Here is a 21,846-nt window from a genome sequence, read left to right on the forward strand (position 1 = left end):
AAGGCCTTTCTGAAAATCTCATCTTACACATGGTCTTAACCACTTCATCACAGTCAGTAAATAACAGCAGGTACTTGTTAACAGCATGTGTATTAGTCACTGAAAATAATTTATCCCTGCTTTGGGGCTCCTCTAAAGAAATTATACCTCTCAGTTTCTCAGCTTTCTCTATATAACACCTGAGAAATAATTGTTTTCATTTTTCTTTGCCTCATTGATTGTAGAATAAATAATCCATGAATAACTCCCTATCCTCATTATTCTACCAGTATCTGGTGAGCAATAACTTTCGGTTTAGCTCTTTAAGGGCAATGGCAGGAGGGATGAAGAGGGATGGAAAAGAAGAGTCAGACTCTTGCCATCCCTAAAACATGAGGCTGGGATATGGCCAGGTTGTCTCTGTCATCTCTTGTAGGTGAAAACCATAGTGAAACTTCAATGCAGCTTGCTTCCTGGCTCGCTCTCGGGCTCAGAATTAATTACCGAATGGCAACATCTGCATTAGCGGCTCCTGCAGCCCCAGCTCTCTGCAGGCGGGATGATGCTCGCTCCCCACCGGATCTAGGACCGCTCGGAGGACTTGCCTGCTGGCCACCTGTCTCGGATCCCCGCAGGCTGGAGCTGGGGGAGCCGCGGTGTGCGGGGGAGCGGCGGGGAGGGCGGCAGGAGCCGGCCGCGGGGCGAGCAGGGACACCGCGCCTCCGCTCCGGCTGCACCGCGACACCGCCCCGCCCCAGCCCCGGTCCCTGCGCTGGCTCCCGCCCCGCTCCGCCCCAGCCCTGGCCGCGATCCCCGCCGCCGTCCCCCGGCTCTGCATCTGAGCCAGGCGAGAGAGGACGATCGGGGTCCTGGAGGCCCGAGGGGCGCAGAGGAAGAAGGAGGAGCTGAAGGAAGCGAAGGGAAGGGGAGGGGAGCGCAGAGCGCAGGGGAGAGGATTTTCCCATCTCCTGTCTTTTTTTTTTTTTTTTTTTTTTTTTTTTTTTTTTTTTTTTTTTTTTTTTTGAGGGGGAAGGTTGCTGCTGCTAGTGGCAGCGTTTCCTCCTGCTGGAAGATGATAAATGCATGAGGAGAGAGGCTCTGAGCCTGCTTCTGTTCTGCGGGAGTGTCTCTCTCTCCCTCCCTCCCCTCTCCCTGCTTCTGTGTGAGTGTGTGTTTGGCTGCCCGGCTGTGTGTGCGTGTACACTGTGTATATATATCTGAGCTGGGAGGTTATTGCAAGCTTCTCTCAGCAGCGCTCCTCTGTACAGGAAGAAGGGCTCAGCTGCAGTGGTAGCATCAACAGCAGCATTAGCAGCACCAACTGCTTTATTCGCCTTTCTTCCTTCCCTTCATCTCCATCTCCCTTTTCCCTCCCTCCTCCCACGTCTTTTGGGGGATTGATCTTCTTTTTTTAAAATTATTATTTATTTTTCTACTCTGCAATCCTTGCTATTTGATACTTCGTGGCTTTTTTTTCTTTCTTTTTTTTTTCTTTCCCCCTTCCTCTGAGAAGGAGGCACAGCAACAAACACGCACAAACACAGAGAAATAAGGGAAAGAAAAGTACCGGGACTTATCCTGCTGCTGCAAACCCAAAGATAGCAGACGAAGAGGGGGTTTGGCTTCTACCCCAAGGTAAAGCCCTGCCCCCTTTACCTCCTCGACACCTCCTCCGAGGAAGAGAAGGAGAGCGTGCGAAGGGGGCCAAAGTGGAGAAAAGCAGGTCTTCTGCGGCTGGCATTTGGAGTACAGGGAGCCAGGAAGTGAAGGATGGTTGTGGTTACCCGAGCTGGCTGCAGGGCAGCTCTCTTCCTCTGGATTTTCATCAGCATTAGCTGCAGAGCCAGGACTGCTCTGCCTGCGTCTCGTAAGTACCCTTTTCTAAGAAACATGCACGATTTCAGCTCTAAATTAAGCCAGAGGAAAATTGCCACAACTTTGTGAGGTTGATTATTTTTGCTTTGCTGATGAATATTGTGTTTGGTTGTGTTTGATTTTTCTTTGTATGCATATGTGGGCACTGAGGTCTGATACTGTTTGCAGTGCTCCCCATCAGATCTTCCTTGGTGATTTCAGTGGTAGCTGGTGTGGAAAGTTGAAAGAGACCTGCTCTGTGATATAATCTTGGCTCTGCAATGGAGTCAGAGGGGGAAAGGAATCAGAAGCTGTTCAAAGTTTGGGGATAGTTTTTGTTTGGCTGGTTGGTTTGGTTTGGTTTTCCCATCTTCCTCAGAAGGGATGCAGTTTGAATTAGGAAGTATTCCACTTCCACAGTTTTGTGAGGGAAAAGAGGGGATGTGAGCAGTTTCCATAATTAGTGTTTTATCCAGGGGCAGCAAGAGAAAATTCTGTCTCATTTGAAGAGGAGTGATTGCTAGTTGATGAGAGGAAACTGAGCCAGGAGAGCTTTTCTTTAGAGCAAAGTTTTGCTGCCCATAATAGAATGAGCAAAGGTATTTTAGAGGAGACCATCAATTGCCCTCCTAGCGAGGCAGAAATAGTAGAAAAATGATCAAACATCTGCTGAAATGCTGAACTTCTGACTACAGGAGTGTAGAGCACCTGTACAAAATCCGATTCTGCCATCAGTATAAAAATGACAGCATATGCATTGATTTCAGTGGATATTAGATCAAATCTTTAACATTGCACTGAGCTGTAGTTTTGAGCAAAACATTTTGCAAGTAGATGTCAGTATTAAGTATTTAGTTGTTTCTCTTCAGACTATGTAAAACATTTGCCAATTGCCAAGTGTTTTTGAAATGCATGCTGAAATGAAACAGTGCATTTTTATAGTATCATCATCATACTGCTGGCTTGATCGGCTGTTTATAGAGGAAGGAAGTGTCCTGAAATGTTATGGATAGATGTGCTGGGATTGCATGCATGTGAATGGGGGTTGATTCTACTGACCAAGCAGGGAATTGCATAGAATGTAATGTATATACTGCATAGAGATCTATGTAGATCACTCTATTTATTTATTTGTTTAATTGTTTCCTTGGGCGCTCGAATGAACAATGCAATGTTTAGGGAATTGGAGCACTGCTATGCTTTCTTAGTGGGTTTCTATCTGTTATCATCTAATACCTATTGAAAAACGAGTGTTATTCCAGGATTTACTTGCACTTGCATATTTGTTTGTGTGTCAACAAATATGCATAGCAGTGTCTGCATTGTTATCTAGGTCTCAGAGGCTGCAGAATGTTCAGTTGTTTTCCTACCTTTGAATTAGGAGAAATATTGATCCTGACGTTTGCTTCTTAGTTTTGACCAGCTATATAATTTTTCATAGGAATATTATTTCTTCATGATCATCTCTCAGGCTCTGCATAATAGGAATGTGTGGGGGACAGGATTCTTGATTTAGGTTGTCAGAAATCTGTTCTTCGAAAACAAAGTCCCTGCTTTTCTCTAAGAGGGTTTTGTAGCTTTTTTGTTTGTTTTTGTCACTCAGCAACTAATGGCTGTAGTATAACTTGAAAATTACCTACAGTGGGTTATTGATTTCCCAACAAACAAATCTTTAACTTTTGAAAGAAGTTTGTTGAGAAGTTTGTAGTAACATCACTATACCCAGAAATTCCAGGAATGGAGGACATATATAATCTTGATTACAGTTTAGTTACATACATTCCCATCTTGATGATTAGCTATTCAAAAATTTCTTTATATTAATTCACCTACCAAGAGCTTATACATTATACTCCTTATGTAGTGAGTGGCATTTCATTTAATTTCTGACTCACTTCTTAAAGTGAAAGGGAGCTTTCAGGATTTGTTTACAGGAAACATAAATACAGCTAGAAGTACACGTCAGCCTTAAATTTACAAAAGGATTGTTCACATTGCAGCACATGTTGAAAATTCTTGTAAAGGCTTATGGATGCTTGGGAGCTGGTGCCACAGTGGGAACTCTAGTGCTGTGTCACACTGTTTTGGTGCACCACTTTGCTGGTTATTCTCTTGCATGCTTTGCTATACAAACAGTCACTGTACTGTATTTTGTCACTGCGCTATTTTCTGGGGTTGTTTGTAACTTTGTCTACAGCTGATTGGGATTGGAGAATTTTGTGAATGGGATTTGAGAATTTTGTTCTCTGTTGACAAGATGATATACCTAGTTTTTATTGTCCTTTTTCTTTTTTTCTTCTTTTTTATTTTTTCCCCTCTGTTGATTTTGAACCTCATATTCAGAATGCTTCTGAAACTATTAAAAACTGTGTGAAATGCAACTTTGAAGTAAAACTTATTTCCAACCACTATTTCATTTTCTCCTCCATTGTTACTTTATGCTTTGGCTTTGAAGTAATTAACAACATCAAATTTAGTCTTTGCAGTATTTTTTAGGAAGTGTGCAAGTCTTATGGTGTACAATGCATTACAAATCCCTATATATGAGCTTGCTATTCAATATTTTCTCACAGTCTGCTTGTACTGGCATAGAAAAAGATACAGTTTTCAGAAGGAATAGAACTGGACATTGCTTATGTGAATATGCTGCATCTCAAGTGTTTGTCTACTTTGCAAAGTAAATCTATCTATAGTTAAATTGGAATCTCTCAGTAATACTGATTCAGAAGTGATCATGTTGAAAGCTTTTAATCTCATTTAGTTTTATCTCGAGATGAAGTGGGTGTTGAAAGCCCATCCTGTGGTATAATAAACATACAATATCACACACATTAATGCTGAGATCTTACTGTCAATTCTATTTGTGGTCATTTTTTCATACCCTGGCAATAAATTCCTCATATTCCTGCAATTTTTATTTTTTTTTTAAATAAGTGTGGAAGGATGAAAAACACCCTTCTGGAAACAAGGCTAATGAACAGCTCAACCAGGAGAGGTCATCACAAGATAAAAAGTAACACAGAAAACACAAATTTAGTGCTTTATAGTCCTTTACGTAGCTAAGATGGAATGATAAGAATATGAATATGGGTAGACTAACTCTCATTTGTATTCCAATAAAAATCCCAAACACAAAAAGCAGCAACTTTGTTACTTAATAAAATGTTAAAGGTATTAATTATAGGATTGTCTCCTTCTCTCTGAAAGGAATTTACTTTTCAAGTAATTATCTTTCACAGCTAGGGTTTTTTGGGTTTTTTCATTGTATCTGTTTTTATGCAATGCAAGCCTGATGAGCACAAAAATACTAAAACTTCTAGTTTTGATACTTGTCATACGTTTGTACTATGTCCCATACCACTGCTCAGGTTGAAGTTTGAGCCCATTTTACAAGACTTGGTGCAGAAATCAAAAGCAGGGGCGTGTATAGTAAATAATTAAGATACATAAAAGAAAAAATACACAGCTTTTACCTTTGAGTTCATGGCACCCAGATTTTCCTGGGAAAAGTATTGATAAGGAGTAATGTCCCTTTTGAAAGAGCAAGGCATTGTACAAGACAGTCCTTTTTAAGAGGCCAAGTTGGATGGAGCTCTGAGCAATCTGGTCTGGTGAAAGTTGTATGCCCATGTTTGGCATATGAGGTGTCATATATTCTATCAGATTCACACTTGGGGAATACTTCTCTTCCAGATAATGCCTCAGACATAATGATATTTTTGGATATTTTTAATGATATTCTGATCAATTCCATTTTTTTTTCCTGTATAATAACTGATTATCATTTATTGGTTTAGATCCTGTTGTCTTGAGGTTAACACAGTGGTCTCACAGAATTTAGTTTCAAGTACACCAAACCATTTTAATGTGCATTTAGCATTTAATAATTTCTCTTACCTTTGGCATCAAAGCACTTAAAAAATATACTAAACTTTTAATTTGAGGGCCTACCTCTCTTTTAAGTTCATAGGATTTCATAACATTAAACATATGATTTCTCTTTTGTTCTTTTAGAACATTTTAGCTAGAAATTAGAACAAAATTTATATCCATCATAGTACAGTTGTATTATTATTTAGGTGCTATTCATCACCATATAATAAAATTCACGTTCAACAGACAAGTGACAGTTTTAAAAACATTGCACTGAGTTACTGAGTTACTGTTAATATTTAACAACATTGCATTGAGTTACTCATCATGACTCTTTAAATAAATTGGCTTTTTCTTGAGCAATATGTTAACTTATATGTGAATGAATGAAACAGTATCAAATAGTCTGCTCTAATTTCAAAATTGGTGGCAGCAGCTACAGTCTGTGTCAGTGCTGAAAATCCAGTTTCAAAGAGTCTTTAACTTTTGTGTATGCAACATTGCACAAAGCCTAATTGCAGACAGTCATCTAGATAGAAAAGGTCTAATTCAAAGTTTGGTGTCAATGGGCATTGAATTAATTGTAAATGCCATTGAACTACTATTTTAAAATCTGACTTTTGCTTGGGCTGTTTTTGCTTTGCTTGTGTATTTAGTTTATTTTTTTTTTAATTCTGGTGCAAAAATTTGATTTTTTTTTAATTCTGGTGCTTATTTGAAATAAGCATAAAAAGTTATTTAATAAGTAGTCCAGTCTGAAAGAAAGTTTGAAGGTGAAGTTAAAGACTTCAAATTGAAAACTTGTTTCTTTTGGTTCATTGGTTGTTTCTTTTGATGAGAAATATGTTTTTACTTTCACTATTTTTTTTTACTCAGTTTACCCAGGTACTTTTAACACAGGAGACTATTTCAATTGCTTCAGTTGTGATAGGAAATTATGTATATATAATACATTAGATATCATCCTGTACCTCTTCTTGAATAACTCACTTTACAGTGGATCTGTTACAGACAATAGATTTTCCTATAGAAGTTCTTCAGGGCTTTTAACTTGGATCTCTCAGTCTCTAAAATTGTTAGATATCATGCTTACTGTTTAGGAGTTTTTAAGACTGTAGTAGTTTTAATGTTTGGGACAATAAGAAACTATGCACAAACCATGGGGGAGTTTCTGCATTTTCTTTTTTCTAGATTTTCAAAAGCTGATCTTACTCTGCATGATCTCATAGGTTAAAATAACTGGTTAAATTTTGAGGTTTTCCCCTATGCATGCCTATGTTCTGAATAGCTGTCATGCTCATCTTACAAAAGCAGATGGACTTGCAACTGTGATCCAGTCAAGTAGGAAACTTCAACTAGGAAATGTTAGAGAAGCAACAGGAGTCTTCATCAGATGAGGTGATGAGTGACTTTGCAAATTCTTTAGTCTTAACAATTTTAAATAATTTAAAATTATAGCATGATTTCCAAAATCCACATAAGATGAGATCCTTCTTTAAAAGATCAGGAAGACTTGTAGGATAAAAAGAGCAGTCTGCTACTTTGAGCCTTCTTGCACTGAAGGAAATGGAAGTTGTGCCTCAGATGTGAGGAACAGCATAATTATGTTTTTTGTCATGAGTTCATGATTCAGTCCATTGATATGAAATACTAGGAATTATTAAAAATATTCTTCAGACTTCAGATATTGAACTAATATTGATTTTACTTGTATTGCACTTCATTTATCCAGTAACTTCATTGGCATTGCATAGGTAGGTAATCCGAGACTACCAGCTAATTTCAGAACATGTTAAATCTCTAAATTTGGTGAAGTAGAAAATTGCAGTAATCAGTAATCAATTCTTTTGAGCCACTTGCATTTCCAACTTTGAAGATATTGTAGATATAATAAAAGAATTCCCAAGTCCTGTGCTTAACATTTACAAAGAACCTGGGCGCTTGGTTTTGACAGTTCTGCAATTTTAAAGCAGCTTTACAAAGCTGAGACCTTTCCTACCTCAGAAATGGTCTCAGTATTCATTCACTGTAGTAGTAGCCAGCCTTTTCCGATTGGGTCTTTAAGGTTGAACAGCCGATAATTCAGAGCAGAAAAGGATATTGACATTCACATTTACCTCTTTCCTCTGCCTAAAAAAGTCTAGAGATTTTTTGACTTTACGATCTCCTGGTGGAGATATGGTTCTTTCAGACATTTAACTTAAGCAAGCAGTCATGCTAAGTCCATTGAGAGACTGGAAAAATTATTTACACATGCACTTCGTTACTTGATGTTAATATTTACCACCATTTGAAATATTTATAAAATATTTTATTTTAAGCTGTGTATGTACTCCAAAAATATGTTTTAAATAAATCAGTGACTAAAATTGACTCAACATAGCTAGGAACTTTGTTGCCAGTTTTGCATTTGCATTGGTAAAAGCTCAAGTTGGGTTACAACTTTCAATGTGTAAATATAATAAGCAGCTAAAAGTACTTTCTAGATGTCAGAAAGCATTCAAACTGTTCTGGGCAAAGTATTTTCCATCCCAAAAACAAATGTGATGTTTTTGAATGAATATTTATTATTTGCATGTACAATATTTAAGTCTCAGCTTAAAGGGAAAGTAATTTTTCTTGTAGAAAATTAATATACTGTCTAAACATAGACATTCTGTTTGGTTTTGTAAAACTGCTATGTCATTTAATATTTTGTAGCCTTTGCCCAAGGAAGTCAGCTATACACATGCTACATTTCTGCTTTCTGTTTCTACAATGTAGGAATAATCTGACTGAAAAAAATAAACTTTTTTTATTGTTTTGCATCAAGTCTAGAGGGGTGTCACTGTCTGGGTTTCTTAAATCACCTAAATATTGATAAAAATGTCTCTTATTGATTGCTTAATCATCTTGTACACTTAAACTGGTATTTACTGAGAACCCAATGAAAACCTGGAATTCATAGGGAGGTACTACAGGATATCAGCAGATGAGCTGAGGAGACTGCAAGGGTCCATTTCCATAAGGGGCAGCAGAAAGCCTGTGATGGAAGGTTTACCAGAGAAGAAAAGGAAGAATTATTGTCTAAGGGCCTAATGCAATAGGATAAAACACAGCAGGAAAGGCAACCTCAGTATATTTAAGGTTTTCATACCATTTCATACCATATCACTGCTTTTAAGTATCATTGGTGTAAAGTTCTTGGAACACATTTTGAAATGCAATTACACTGGAATATGCTCTGTCTTGCCCTGCCCATAACATTAGCATTGCATTAGGAAAAGAGTAAGCTTCTGTGAGAAATGGAGTCAGAAGCATATCCTGTACAGTATGTACAGGATACAGCATATCCTGTACAGCATGTATCTACTGGATACATGCTCCCAAGCTTCAGCAAACTGTACTCTATAATGTTCTTTCCTTTGGTTTTACATGCAAAAAATTATGCTAGTGGGCATACTGTCAGTTATATGATGAATGTCCTACCTGCTTCTTCCCTGGTACAATCAAGCTGTTAGAAATGATAGCCGAATTCCCTCTAGATAAGAGAAGGTATCCTTTACTGTTCCAACCCTTTTGCAAAAAATATACATCACATGGTCACACACCCATTTGCTCCTGCTCCTAATTCATTCGCCATTTTTCACATGCCTCCTTTCTGATTTTATTAATCATCTTGCTCTCTGCTCTCTGTTGTCTCCCTACCCTTTCCTCCAGCAAGAAACTGACTCCACTAGCTTCTCTTGCATTCTCATTGATTCATCACTGTTTTGAGTAATTTGCTGAGCCTGAAACTAAGGGAGATTGCCTTCATTGATTCCTGATTAATTCATCTGTTTGTGAAAGCTAAGTACACAGGTAATAACTCAATTGAAATTCCTTCACTGCTTAATTGCTGTGCCATAATCCTGGCCTGTTAAATCAGATAATCAGATATTATGAATGAAGTTAGGATTTATTTTTTCAAAACACGATTATTAGAATATCATTATAAGGAATGCTTTTATTAATTCTGTTTATAATTATTCATAAAATGCAATTTTAGACTTTAGGTCAGTACAGTGCACAGGTTTTATTCATATAGAAAAAACTGTGTCAGAGGAATTCTGTGAGTGAATTATGCTTCCAAATCTACATATTCATAACTTATAAGGCCAAAAAGGATCCAACCCAACTATAGTGATATGGTTGATTGTATTACTACCTTTTTCTGCTTCACAGATGTCCTGGTTTAGGGCAAATTTGGAAGGAAACTTCCAGAGGAGTCCCTCTAGAAAGTAGATTCAAGAAGCCCCTTCCCCTACTGTTTCAGGAAAATATTTTCTTGGAGAAAAGTGAAAAAGACCTGATTATTTAACAAGCAAAGTATTCACAGGCATAAAAAATGAATAATATTAAACAATAAAACCTCCCACTGCTCTGAAGAGATAGCAAATTCAGAAAGTCCTTGTCACGGGGTGTAGCTCAGCTTGCTCAGTCTCCTATTAGTCCCTCTGGTGCTGGAAAATGCCACATCCATCCCAGGCCCCAGTAGGCCACAGGTGTGAGCTGCTGGTGCTCTTCTAAGTTTTCAGTCCAGAGCAGGTTTGAACAGTCTCAAGAAAAAGGAAAACCACAATCCAGGGAACTTCAGTGCCTCAGCTAGATAAAAACTAAAAGCAAAAGAGAGCTCTCTTCCACTGTCTGTCCGTGCTGCAGACAACACAGTCTCAGAGAAGAGAAAGATGAAACCCTTACCTTTATATTTCGAAAACAACCACCTCAGACATTCCACTGCTTCTCCTTCTCCCCTCTTCACTCTCAGATCTAGTTTTAAGGGTGCAGAACTTAATAACCACCATAAACAGAACAGACAGTTGGGGAGCCATGCATCATAAAGTCATGCCAGGACAACCAATCATAGAATCAATTCCCAATCAGGGAATGGTTTGGGTTGGAAGAGACCTTTAAAGATCATCTAGTCCAACCCCACCCCACAGGCAGGGACATATTTAATCAAACCAGATTCCTCAATGCCCTGTTCAACTTGATTCTAAACACTTGTAGGGATGGGATATTTGCAGCTTCTCTGGGCAGTCTGTTCCAGGATTCATACCTTTTGAGTATCTAAATCTACCCTCTTTAGTTTAAAATGTTCTTCTCATACTATCAGTACATGCTTTGGTAAAAAGTATTTCTTCATCTTTCTTGTAGGCCCCTTTTCAGTGTGGAAAGGCTGCTATATAAGGTTTGCCTGGAGCCTTTTTTTCCAAGATAAACCAGGCCAACCCTCTCAGCTTCTCAGCTTCTCTTTATGAAAGGGAAAAGCCCTCTCTTTCTGTGGCCCTCATGTCAATAAACTCCAACATGGCAATGTCTTTCTTCTGTTGAACTGGACTGAGAGTGGCCCCAGAGCTGGACTCAGTGCTCCGTATCAGGTCTAAGGAAAGCAGGGTAGAGAGCCAGTGTGACCTCCCATGACCTGCTGGCCATCCTGCTTTTTATGCATTCCAGAATCCTACTGTCTTTCTCAGCTGCAACTGTACATTGTTGGCTCTTACATAAATTTTCATCTGCCAACATCCCCAAGCCCTTCTTTGCTTTCAATCCATTCATCCCCCAGTTTGTATTGCTTCTGGAGATCGCCCCAACCCAGGTGATGGACCTCGCACTTGGATTTGTTGAATTTCATGAGGTTCATGAGACCACTCCTCAAGCCTGTCCACATCTCTCTGGATGATGTCCTTTCCCTCAGTCATATCAACAGCATCACTCAGCTTGGTTTTGTTCCCCAAACTTGCTAAGGGTACACTCAACCCCATGGTCTAGGTCATTAATAAGGACATTTAACTGTACTTGTCCTAATACCCCTGAAGGAAAACACGCATCTCCATTTGGATCTCCATTTGGATTTTGAGCCATTGACTCTTTGGGCATGGCTGTTCAGGCAATCCTTATCCATCTAAAAATTCATGCATCAAAACCATATTTCTCCAGTTTAGAAACAAGCGTGTTGTGTAGACTGTGTCATTGGCCAGGTCACTACAAAGAAGTGACTCACCTACCAATAGAGTCACTTCTTTGTAGAAGGCCACCAGGCTTGTCACATATGATTTGCCCTTCATGACACCAAGTCTTCTTTCCCTGATATACCTCCTTGTCATTCATACTCTTCGGCATAGTTTCTAGGAGAATCTGTTTTCATGACCTTCCTAGGCACAGAAGCTGACTGGTTGGCAGTTCTCAGAGTATCTGGTTTTACACATTACATAAATCGGTACAATGTTTCCCCTTTTCCAGACACTGGGGCTTTTGCTTGACTGTCACAACTTTTCAGAAGTGAGAGAAAACTGCTTATATCTGCCTAGTTCCCTCAGGAATTTTGTCAGCTTCCATAGACTTGTCTACCTTCAGGTTCCTAAGCTGGCCTTGAATCTGGTCTGCTCCCACAATGGAGTCACTGCCTTTATATTCAGGAGCTTGAGAGATGTGGGAAGTTGAGTTGGCAGGGAAAATTTGAGGAAAAATGTTGCTGAGTACATCAGACTTCTCCATATAAGCTGTCATCAGATGCCCTGTCTCATTTATAAGAGTGGTACAGTTTGCCTTCCTTTCCCAAGTCACATCCCTGTCAGGGTTTTCACACATTTCCTTCTGGCATTAAATGTCCTGGTCTGGAGCTATGTTCTTTATCCTAAGTTCATTACTTCAGACATGGTCACATTGAAAGGCCTAATGCTTCCTTTTACCTGCTGGATTAGTTGTCCCAAGCTTTTGACATGTAAACTTCAAGTCATCTTCAGCTTCAAAGACTATGCATTTTTCTGCAGTTCAAATAATAAAGATGTTAAGCAATGAAGGACTGAAAATCAGACTTCCACTAGTTCTCACTAGAAACCACTCATTTTCTTTGTTACAATTACATTTTGAGATATTTAAAGTGCCACATTTACAATAATTTTGAATCTTGGTTAAAATAGTATAGACTGTCATTCAAGTGCCTTCAGAATTCAAAATACATATTATTGCAATTTATGCAGAAACAGACATAAATGCATATATCTGCAAATTTCTTGTAATCCAATTTTGTATTCTCAGGAAAGAAAAAGAAGCCTTCGGAAGATCAGGATACTTTGATAAGATCTATTTTAAAAAAAAAACAACTATGTTGATTTTCAGCAATTGCATTTACAGCATTTAAATTTTTGTTAATCAGGTTCTATTATTTGCCTAGCAGCAATATTAGTTGGAGTGGCTTGTAAGTGTGCAGGTCATCTTTTTCAGCATTTGCACTTCACAGTTTCTTTCAGCCTTCTGGAATTTCCTTGTTGTTTCAAGGGTTATTGGAAATCAGCAATAATCAGCAGAGACCTTCTCAGTTACACCTTGCCCTGCTGGTTGAAACTGCCTAGCCTTGTTAACCTCTGTTTAACATCTTTGTCAGCTTTTATTAGAATGTAAATTGTTTTGTTGCCACTTTGGGATCTAACTGTGCAGTCTTGTTCATTTTCCTAACACTGTATGTTTTTGTCTTTTCTGCATGATTGGCAAATTCACCGCTTATATGTAGCAGTCTTTTGGTATGGCTCCTTTTGCTCCTCTACTCCTCTCTCATTTCTTAAAATACCCCAAAGCGCAAAACCCAAAAACCCCACCTGTGATTTTGGTTCTTTTTTCTAAAAATAGTTCTTATGATTTCTGTGTGCCGACAAATTAAACCTTATATATTTTTGTACATAATTTAATGCATTTGTTAAATTCTGCTTTACACAATCATAGAATGGCTGAGTTTGTAAGGGACTGCTGGAGGTTATCCTGCCTTGCTAAAATAGGGTTCCTTATATCAAATCTAAATCTGTCCTCTAGGAAGGCTATACAGCAGCAGATAACATGGCTTTGGAGAGGTTAGAGCAACATGGTTTCAGGCAGAAAGAAGTAATATGATATCTTCCGACCTGTTCTGTTCTGATCCTTAGTATTGCTTCAAATAAGAAGAGAAAATTAATTTGGATTTTAGGGATTCTCTGAATTATTAATTTAACAATTTGCTACATCACTAAGGTCAGGCTCATAGAAATACCCCTCCCAGTCTTCACGGACATATTTTTCTATATTTGTAGAGAATAGTTAGTTCAGAATTCTTGATGTCATAGAGAATATTGATATTCAGAATTTGAAAATCACTTCTGTTGCTGAAGATTTACCTGTTATGAAATATCAGTAAAACCATTATGTTGGTTGTGAAGAGTGTGCAGAGATAGAAGTTGATTTTATTTTTCTTCTCACTGGGAAAGGAAGTTGCTTTTGGTTTTATATTAAATCTGAAATGGAGTAGCTCAAACTGTTATTTTCTGAATACTTCACTAGGAAGTATTTTTCTTATTTGTATAGCTGTTGAGTCCTGAAAAATATAATTGCAGACAATGAGGACCAGGAAAAGAAATTTTGATGTGCTGAAAAAGGGACACTCAGATTACAGGCCTATCACAAAACCAGACACATCAAAAACAGTCTAATGAGTGAGAATTCTGCCCTCGAAGTTATGACCTAAAAGTTTTCTTCAATTCTTCTCTCTAAATCTAAAAAAAGGAAGATGGAACCCAACTCGAAAAATCTTGAGATGGAAGTAGGTACTGAAATTTCAGAGATGACTCAGATTCAAAATTCAGTGGACTGAGGTCAGTCCTTCAAGATCAGTCATGTCCTTGCATATATTCCTCAACCTCTCTATCAGGATCGATTTGGCCATTTTTATTTTATTTTATGAGGATTCAGATGCAGTGTCCCTTTGGATTGCTCAAGATTCTCTGTATGATATAGCCTGTATTGTGTTGATGTAGGAATGCATCCCCCAAAATATTGTAAGATGGCATGTTTTCAAGTAAGCAACTACATAAAAAGTGCATGAGTAACTGAATAAAATGAAGTAAATCTAAACCAAAGAAAAATAAGGCTGAATTTTCAACAGAACTATAACAAAATTGTATCATAATTCTGATACAATTCTGAGAAACCACAACAAATATTTCAAGTCTGATTGTAGGACTGAAAAGAATTTATTGCCACTGTGTCATTTACACAGAGACATAAAGATTAGAGGAGTGCTGAAAAATTTTGGTGCAATTTCAGAGGTATGATTGGCATTTTATGGTTATACACACATCTAAGACAATACTTCCCAAGAAGAAAATTATTATTTGCAAGTATAGCCCGTTATTTGTACTTATAAATCAGTGTATTCCTTGCTTTGTTTTAATAACTCTGATTACAGAAAGAAATGAACATAAAGCTATGAAGGATATCATAGTAATTCAGCATGTAAAGATATAAATACTTCTAATAACATTCAAACTTCATATATATCAAAGAAAAATTGTTCTGGTGTCAGTTTTAACAAGGAATATAGTTATTTTTCAGCGCTGGTGTTTAATGTTTAAAATGTTTTTATTTTCCTGCCTTCCATCTTCTGCCCCAGGCAGACATTTCAATGAATTCAAATAAAAATACTTCCAGAAGATTCTTATCCTTTGATTTTGGCAGAGGAGCAAGAGGGAAAACCCAGACATCTTTCTGTATATTCCTGCAGGCAAATCCATACTAATATCTGAGGTGGATCCATCAAGAGCTGAAAGATGTGAATAGATCCTGAGGGATGTTTTATGATAGAAGGGATTGTAGACCATAAGGGCAAAAATCAGGAATTCCTTCTGTAAAATGTTCAGCTCCTTGAAAACTGTACAGAGGCTGTGGAAGGAGACAGATAACTTGGAGATGCTTAAGTTCTCTAGTTCTCTGCTGTTTTTGTTGTACATTGCATGTTTGGACTACTTTTTTGTGGATATAAATAGTATAAATATTCAAACCATTTGCAAGAATTAGCCTCAAATGTAAATCTGTGTGTTATCTATGGCTTTAATAAGGAGAGCAGTATGCATAAAACAGTGTTTATAACACAATTGATAGCAGTAAAATTTTTCAGTGCTAGATCTCTAATTTGTTTTTAGCAACAGTAATATTTTCATAAACCATTTTGTAATAGTCCAGCCACATTCTACACAGCAAAATCTCCCTTAGATTTCTAAATGGCTATTATGAAATCTGGCTGGCAGAAAGGCACCACAAATACTTTCAAAGAAGGAACCTGATTCAGCTGCAGAATTACTCTTCAAATACAAGCTTTGCATTGCTCTGGATTTGTTTCAATTGAATTTAATACACATAATCAACCAGTCTGCTAAATGGACTTCTGTTGGGGGTTAGGTTTTTTTTCTTTAGTTCCTTTTTACTTATAGAATTTTTTCCCATAAGTTGCTAGGAAACACTAACAACTGGGTACTTAAGAAAAACAAAAGAAGTGGCCAATCTCAGGGGAGGAGGGCATCTGGTTGAGCTTCTCTTATCTAGCAGTTTCTCTCCATGGGGCAGAGATACCGGGACAATTGCACTGATAAAAGATGGGGCTGGGACAACTGCAGGCTCTCTCTCTCTCTTGGCTTTGGAAGATGATGGTGGAGCTGCTGCTTGGGGAAGAGAATTCACTGCTGCCACTGGACCCCAGCCCAGAGCTACTTCTTCTACCGTGGGGTGAGCCTCTGCTTGTGAGAGCAGCCACAGAACTGGGACCTTATTATCACCTACATCACTAAAAGAGGGACTTTTCACCATCTGCTCAGGTGCCCTGGATCCTCAGCTTGCCTCTCCCTGCCCTGCTCAGGGAGCCAAATGACTGCTGCCTTGCCCCTGCCGCTTCTTTGGCACTGCTCCAAGCTTTCTCTGCCCTGTAGCCTCGTACCCACTGCCTGCTGAAACATCCTGCCGTCCCAGCTTGGTCCCAGCTCCTCAGAGTCCTGCTGGGGCACTGGGATCGGCTTCACCCCTGCCCCAGGGGTTTGTGAAACACAGCCACTCTTCCCTCACTTCCCGTCACAGTCAAGCAGCCATTAGTGTGCGCACTCTGAACTTGCGCCACAGCGCCCCTGCAGCCACGGAGGAATCATCGCGCCTGCCCGCCCACCGGGAGCCAGCAGCGCTCCTGTTGGCCATGATCGGAACTGCACTGGAGGGGAAGTACCCGCGGCCAAGAAGGCTGGGATTGGGTTCTGGTTCTCTTTGGTGCTAATGCCGTAGTTATTGTTTGTTTGCTTCATCATGCATACTAGTAAAGAACTGCTATTCTTATCCTCATATTTTTGCCTGAGAGCCCCTTAATTTTGAAATTATAATAATTTGGAGGGAAGGGGTTTAGATTTTCCATTCTAAGGGAAGCTCTTGCCTTCCTTAGCAGACACCTGTATTTCAAACCAAGACAACTTTACACCTAAACCCTGATTTTGTGGGATTAATAACTCCTCAGCTAGTGTAATTTCTGTGGCTTGAATAATTTTATGGTTGAAATAATAAGAGACCTTACTCTCATAGGACAACTTTACACCTAAAGCCTGATTTTGTGGGATTAATAACTCCTCAGCTAGTGTAATTTCTGTGGCTTGAATAATTTTATGGTTGAAATAATAAGAGACCTTACTCTCATAGACTTACTGAGGATGGTAGAAAGGACTACATGAAAATAACAGATATTGACTTCTAGGGACACAATAATAAACACACATCAGCAACCTTACTCAAGGTTATTTGAAAGTTTATTGACTTATGTGTAATCTTCCTAAACAATTATTACTTATTTTAGATTTTCCAGAGAGGATGAGCCCTTCAGAAATTAATTCTTAAGGGTTTAGAATTTCAAAGGCTACATTCTGCTCAAATCAGAGATACAGATACTAATTTATCTAATTGGTACTGAGCACTGAATTTCAGAATACACAAAATTTATTCATTAAAAATGGCAGAAAATTAGGCCATGAAATGTATGTGATTTGATTGGCACATAGAAGGTAAAACTGTCAGTTATTTTCTTGGGTTTTTCTTGACTGTTAAGTGTGACTTTTTGGATGACATCAGATGACTTTACAACATTTTGGAGCTTAAAAAATAAAATAGTAGCCAATTAAATTTATTGACTAGCAAGTTAATCTGTAAAAAATGGATAGAGTATGATAATCTTGTATCAGAATATCTCAGAGTCTTTAAGAGGAAACTATCACACATATTTAGATAATTTGAAATCCTAGCCAATATCTTTTTCCAGAAAAACTTTAAATCAATTACTCTCTAGTGTACATTAAAGAATCTGCACTTCCAGTCCATAAAATCAGCGGAGTAATATGCATCTAACAGTATTTTTAATAGTTGTTAGTACATCTTCAGTTAAAGAAATTTCAGTCACTGAAATTGAGTGATGGAACATGAGTCTGAATTACTCATGTTTTGCAATGGGTTGCATATCAATATCTTTGTAATTTAAAATAATGTTACACTTGACAAAATCTCCAGAGATTTCTTGAAAGTGTTGCAACTTGGAAGAGGTTCGTGGAATGGTTTAGGCCCATTTTGGTCACACTGGAAGTCTGGTTTCCAGATAAGGGAAGAGGCTGATGAGAGGTAAATCCTGTGAAGTAGAAAAAAATCTTCCTTATTATGCCAATGTCCTTTCTTACATAATCACTAAGCTGTGAATACTCCCCTTTGAATAGAGATGAGGACATGGAGACGTAGGATGAGGGTATTCATCTCGGCTGAAGGATCATAATTGATTCAACTGAGAGACAACTGCAGCATCTCAGAAGATGTCAAAGACTCATAAATGTCCCTCAATCCACAATATTACATCATGCAGTATGAAACTCCCTGACTGAGGGGAGGTACATGGTCATTCCCACCTGAACCTGAGTGACTACAAACCAAATAGATTTTGCATTCTATGGATTCTTACCCCTAGCCACATGTGGATAGATTCACTCTCTTTCTCTGCCCCTGCCGCCTTGTCTTTCTCTCTCTCTCTCCCCCTCACATTTACTGCTAAATAAAATCTGTGCTATTGCCTTTGCCATATGGTCTTGTTTGCACCTTAATTTGGGCAGAGGCATCTCTAATAATTTTAATAATCTGATCTTAACACCATCAGACATACTGTTACATCAGAAATAGATTGCACATCCATATGTCAAATATTACTGTACTTTGTGCCAAGTTTTATGTGTAATACACTGTTGGAACCCTAGCTGCTGAGAATTTTAGACTTTCTGTGCTGACAGGCACTGACCCACAAGGGAACATTGCATTTGACCTGAAGCCATAGAAAAAACTTCCAAAATTGAATGATAGAACTGGGATTATGGTGCGTAGTTTGAATAGAAGTGTGTAATATCACATGGTGGAAAATTTAAAGGTTTTGAAATACAGTAATATATATATAACAAGATGAAAGTTGTAAGGCAAAGACTAGTCCTTCTTCTTCACCTTCTTCTTCATGAGTTTGGGTGGTATTGTGTAATGAGATAAAAAAGTCTGCATTGTGGGCCACAAGTAGTTAGTTATTAAGTTAAAAGTGAAAATAATTTGTGTCATTCTTAATTAAATAGTTTATCCTTAAAAAGCCTTGTAAAAAGGGAGGTACAGCTCAATTTTTAATTTGTTAGCATGAAGTACTATAGAACTCACAGTTTGTAATAATATAATATAAATAAAAACCAATAAACATCTAAGTCTGAACAAGAAATACCGTCTCATGCATTTAATCCCAACCCTAAAAAAAACCCAAAATGCAACTCAACAATAAACTACATGACTACTTACTATGAGCATCTTTGTTAGGTATAATTTCTGAAAATCCCTTATATTTCCAAAATTTTGGTAAGTTTTAAAAAACAAATCATTGGAGACTATCTTGGCAAGGAGGTGTATCAGCACAACACAGCAGTAAACTGCGGCAGAGCTTCAGTACTGTGGACTGAAGAGGCAGCTCTGGGTTGGTGTATATATAGTAACAAAAGTCCATTCAGAATGTCCACTTGAAATGTCCTCTGGGCAGTGAAAAAGGAATCTAGAAATCATTTAAAAAATAGGATAAAATTTATTAGCCACTTTTACTTTGAAGGGAACACAATGATTCATAGAGAGCCAGGTTGACATTATGAATAACTCAGATTGCTCCTGGATTATGTGACTGCCCATAAGATCACTAAAGACTTAAGAAATATACCTAATTGATTGCTGACATTCATTTGCAGACAGAAATAGACATGAACCTTCCACTTCTCAATTGCAGATCCAAGTCCACTGAGTGACTTTACTAATTTCATTGTTAATTCAATTTCTGGGAGCAAGGGAACAGTTCGTGAGAGCTGCAGTTAGACTCATCAGGCATAATATTCTTCATTCCTATCACAAGAGGCTGCCTGTTTCTTGTTGAGGTTCCTGCTTGGATCTAGCTGCAGTAGGGCAGCTGACTTTTTTTAGAACTGAAAAGATTTGTTTTGTGCAAGTGCAAAGGCTGATGCCTTAAAGACCTTGTTACAAAGAACTGGGAATTTTAAAGCTGATTGTTAAGAGCTTTAGGGCAGACCTAGGACCTTTTCCAGGAGTGATTTTAAAATGGATGAAATATTTCAGTGAGAGTTTTGTCAGGGAGTTGTCCAGCTCCCACTAATTGAGAAGGAAGTTGCAAACACACAGGAGGAATTTTTATCTCCCTTCATAAAGGTCAGAGCTGATACTACAACTGATCAGAGCCCTAAGAATGGACTCATTTGATCATGGACTAGATATGCATGCATTGACTGATATTAAGTAGGGGATTGTTAAATGTAAGGAAATCAGGCATTTGGGAAAGCAGGTCAGCTAACTCCAGCCACTTCTTCTTGGCTAGCAACCATTACATGTGGTCTTTCCTGAGGATGTCCTAATAAACCAGAGTTAAATAAACCAGAAATAGAAGCAAATTTGACTACCTAACTTAAAAATGCCTTCCCAGGTATGGTCTTACTTTGACGTGTAATAAATGAAATTACCTATTCCCATCTTTTTAACATTCATGGGGGGAAAGGTTAACCCCAGATTGAGACTGAACTGAGAGGGCTGGTGATTTAAACCATGACTATCTGGGTTTTTGCTGCACAAACAAATGAAGGTGTCACCAAATAAATACCCATGTTTTTATCTTGGCTATTTTTTTACTGTATGTGTGGGCTATTAAATCTTCATTCTATCTTTGAATACCAGCATGTCATAGTCATAGTTTTGGGTGGTGGTTGGTTTTTTTTTGTTGGGTGTTTTTTTTTTTTTTTTGTTTTTTTGTTTTGTTTTTAATTCTGTGTTAAAAGTTCTCTTTGGGAGCGACTTTATAGCTATTTATACAATAAACAACATTTTCCCCCAGGCGGTTAGAAGTTAATTTTCATTTGAATACTTATTTCTTAGAACAAACATATGAAAGAAAGCTTCTCTTTCAAATAAGAAGAGGAACATTATGCTTCAGATCAGTTTTTGTACAAGGAGTAAGTCAGAAGATTAATCAAACCTCTATTTTGCATTCAACAGATCATTTAGTAAACAAGCATAGAAAATTAGAGGCCTATTGAGTACAACTGTACTATTTTCTTGATCAGAAAATTTTAATTAAAAATAGTAGCATAGTAAGCCAACTTCCTTCTTACTCCCCACTTCTCTTAACTGCTGAGTATCGTGGAATTTTGTTCTTTTTTGTCATATTTCTACTAAATTATACCTGATCGTTACAATCCCAAAGAATATAATATTTATGTTCATAAAATCATGCAAAATCAACTAGAAATCAAATGAGAACACTCCCTTTCAATAGCACATTATCAGATAAACTTTGAAAGTATTTTCATTTAAAATTCCTCTGTAATCAAATAAGGAAGCTGATCTTATCTGAATGGGTTTTTTAAAATTAGTTTTCCTATCCTCATACCCTTATACAAATTCGCTCTTCAGATAAACAATTTGTCAAAAATCAATTTCTTGCCACCTCCTGACATTTCAATAACCTAAACTGTGCCTCAGTACCCTATAACTTTTTTCTTTGTAGCCAAGGAGATTCTAACTTTGTATAGGAAGGCAGAGGTTCTTTTCCTGCTGTTGTAATAGTTCCTTTCTATCTTCAGCGTACTGATATCCATATCATATGTTGATGTTCAACTTGATGACAATCTGGGAAATTTTTTCTTTTTAAATTGTAAAAAACTTTGATTTTTTTCTTATGCATAGCATAGCATCAAAATAGACAGCCGTCACAGTTTTACTGTTGATAGATGACATTTG

The 21,846-nt window shown here is 37.9% G+C and overlaps 1 protein-coding gene across 1 annotated transcript in view; it reads left to right on the plus strand.

Annotated features, from left to right (window-relative positions):
• Window positions 1–1,024: 1,024 nt before the first annotated feature.
• Window positions 1,025–21,846, plus strand: part of CNTNAP2 (contactin associated protein 2) — a 1,016,974-nt gene continuing 996,152 nt past the window's right edge. Inside the window, exon 1 of the mRNA XM_039715193.1 lies at window positions 1,025–1,846. Coding sequence (XP_039571127.1) covers window positions 1,750–1,846 — 97 coding nt within the window. The 5' untranslated portion in view covers window positions 1,025–1,749. The remainder of the gene's footprint in view (window positions 1,847–21,846) is intronic.

Source organism: Passer montanus, unplaced genomic scaffold (assembly GCF_014805655.1).
Source record: "Passer montanus isolate IOZ18808 unplaced genomic scaffold, ASM1480565v1 scaffold32, whole genome shotgun sequence".
Taxonomy (NCBI): Eukaryota; Metazoa; Chordata; class Aves; order Passeriformes; family Passeridae; genus Passer; species Passer montanus.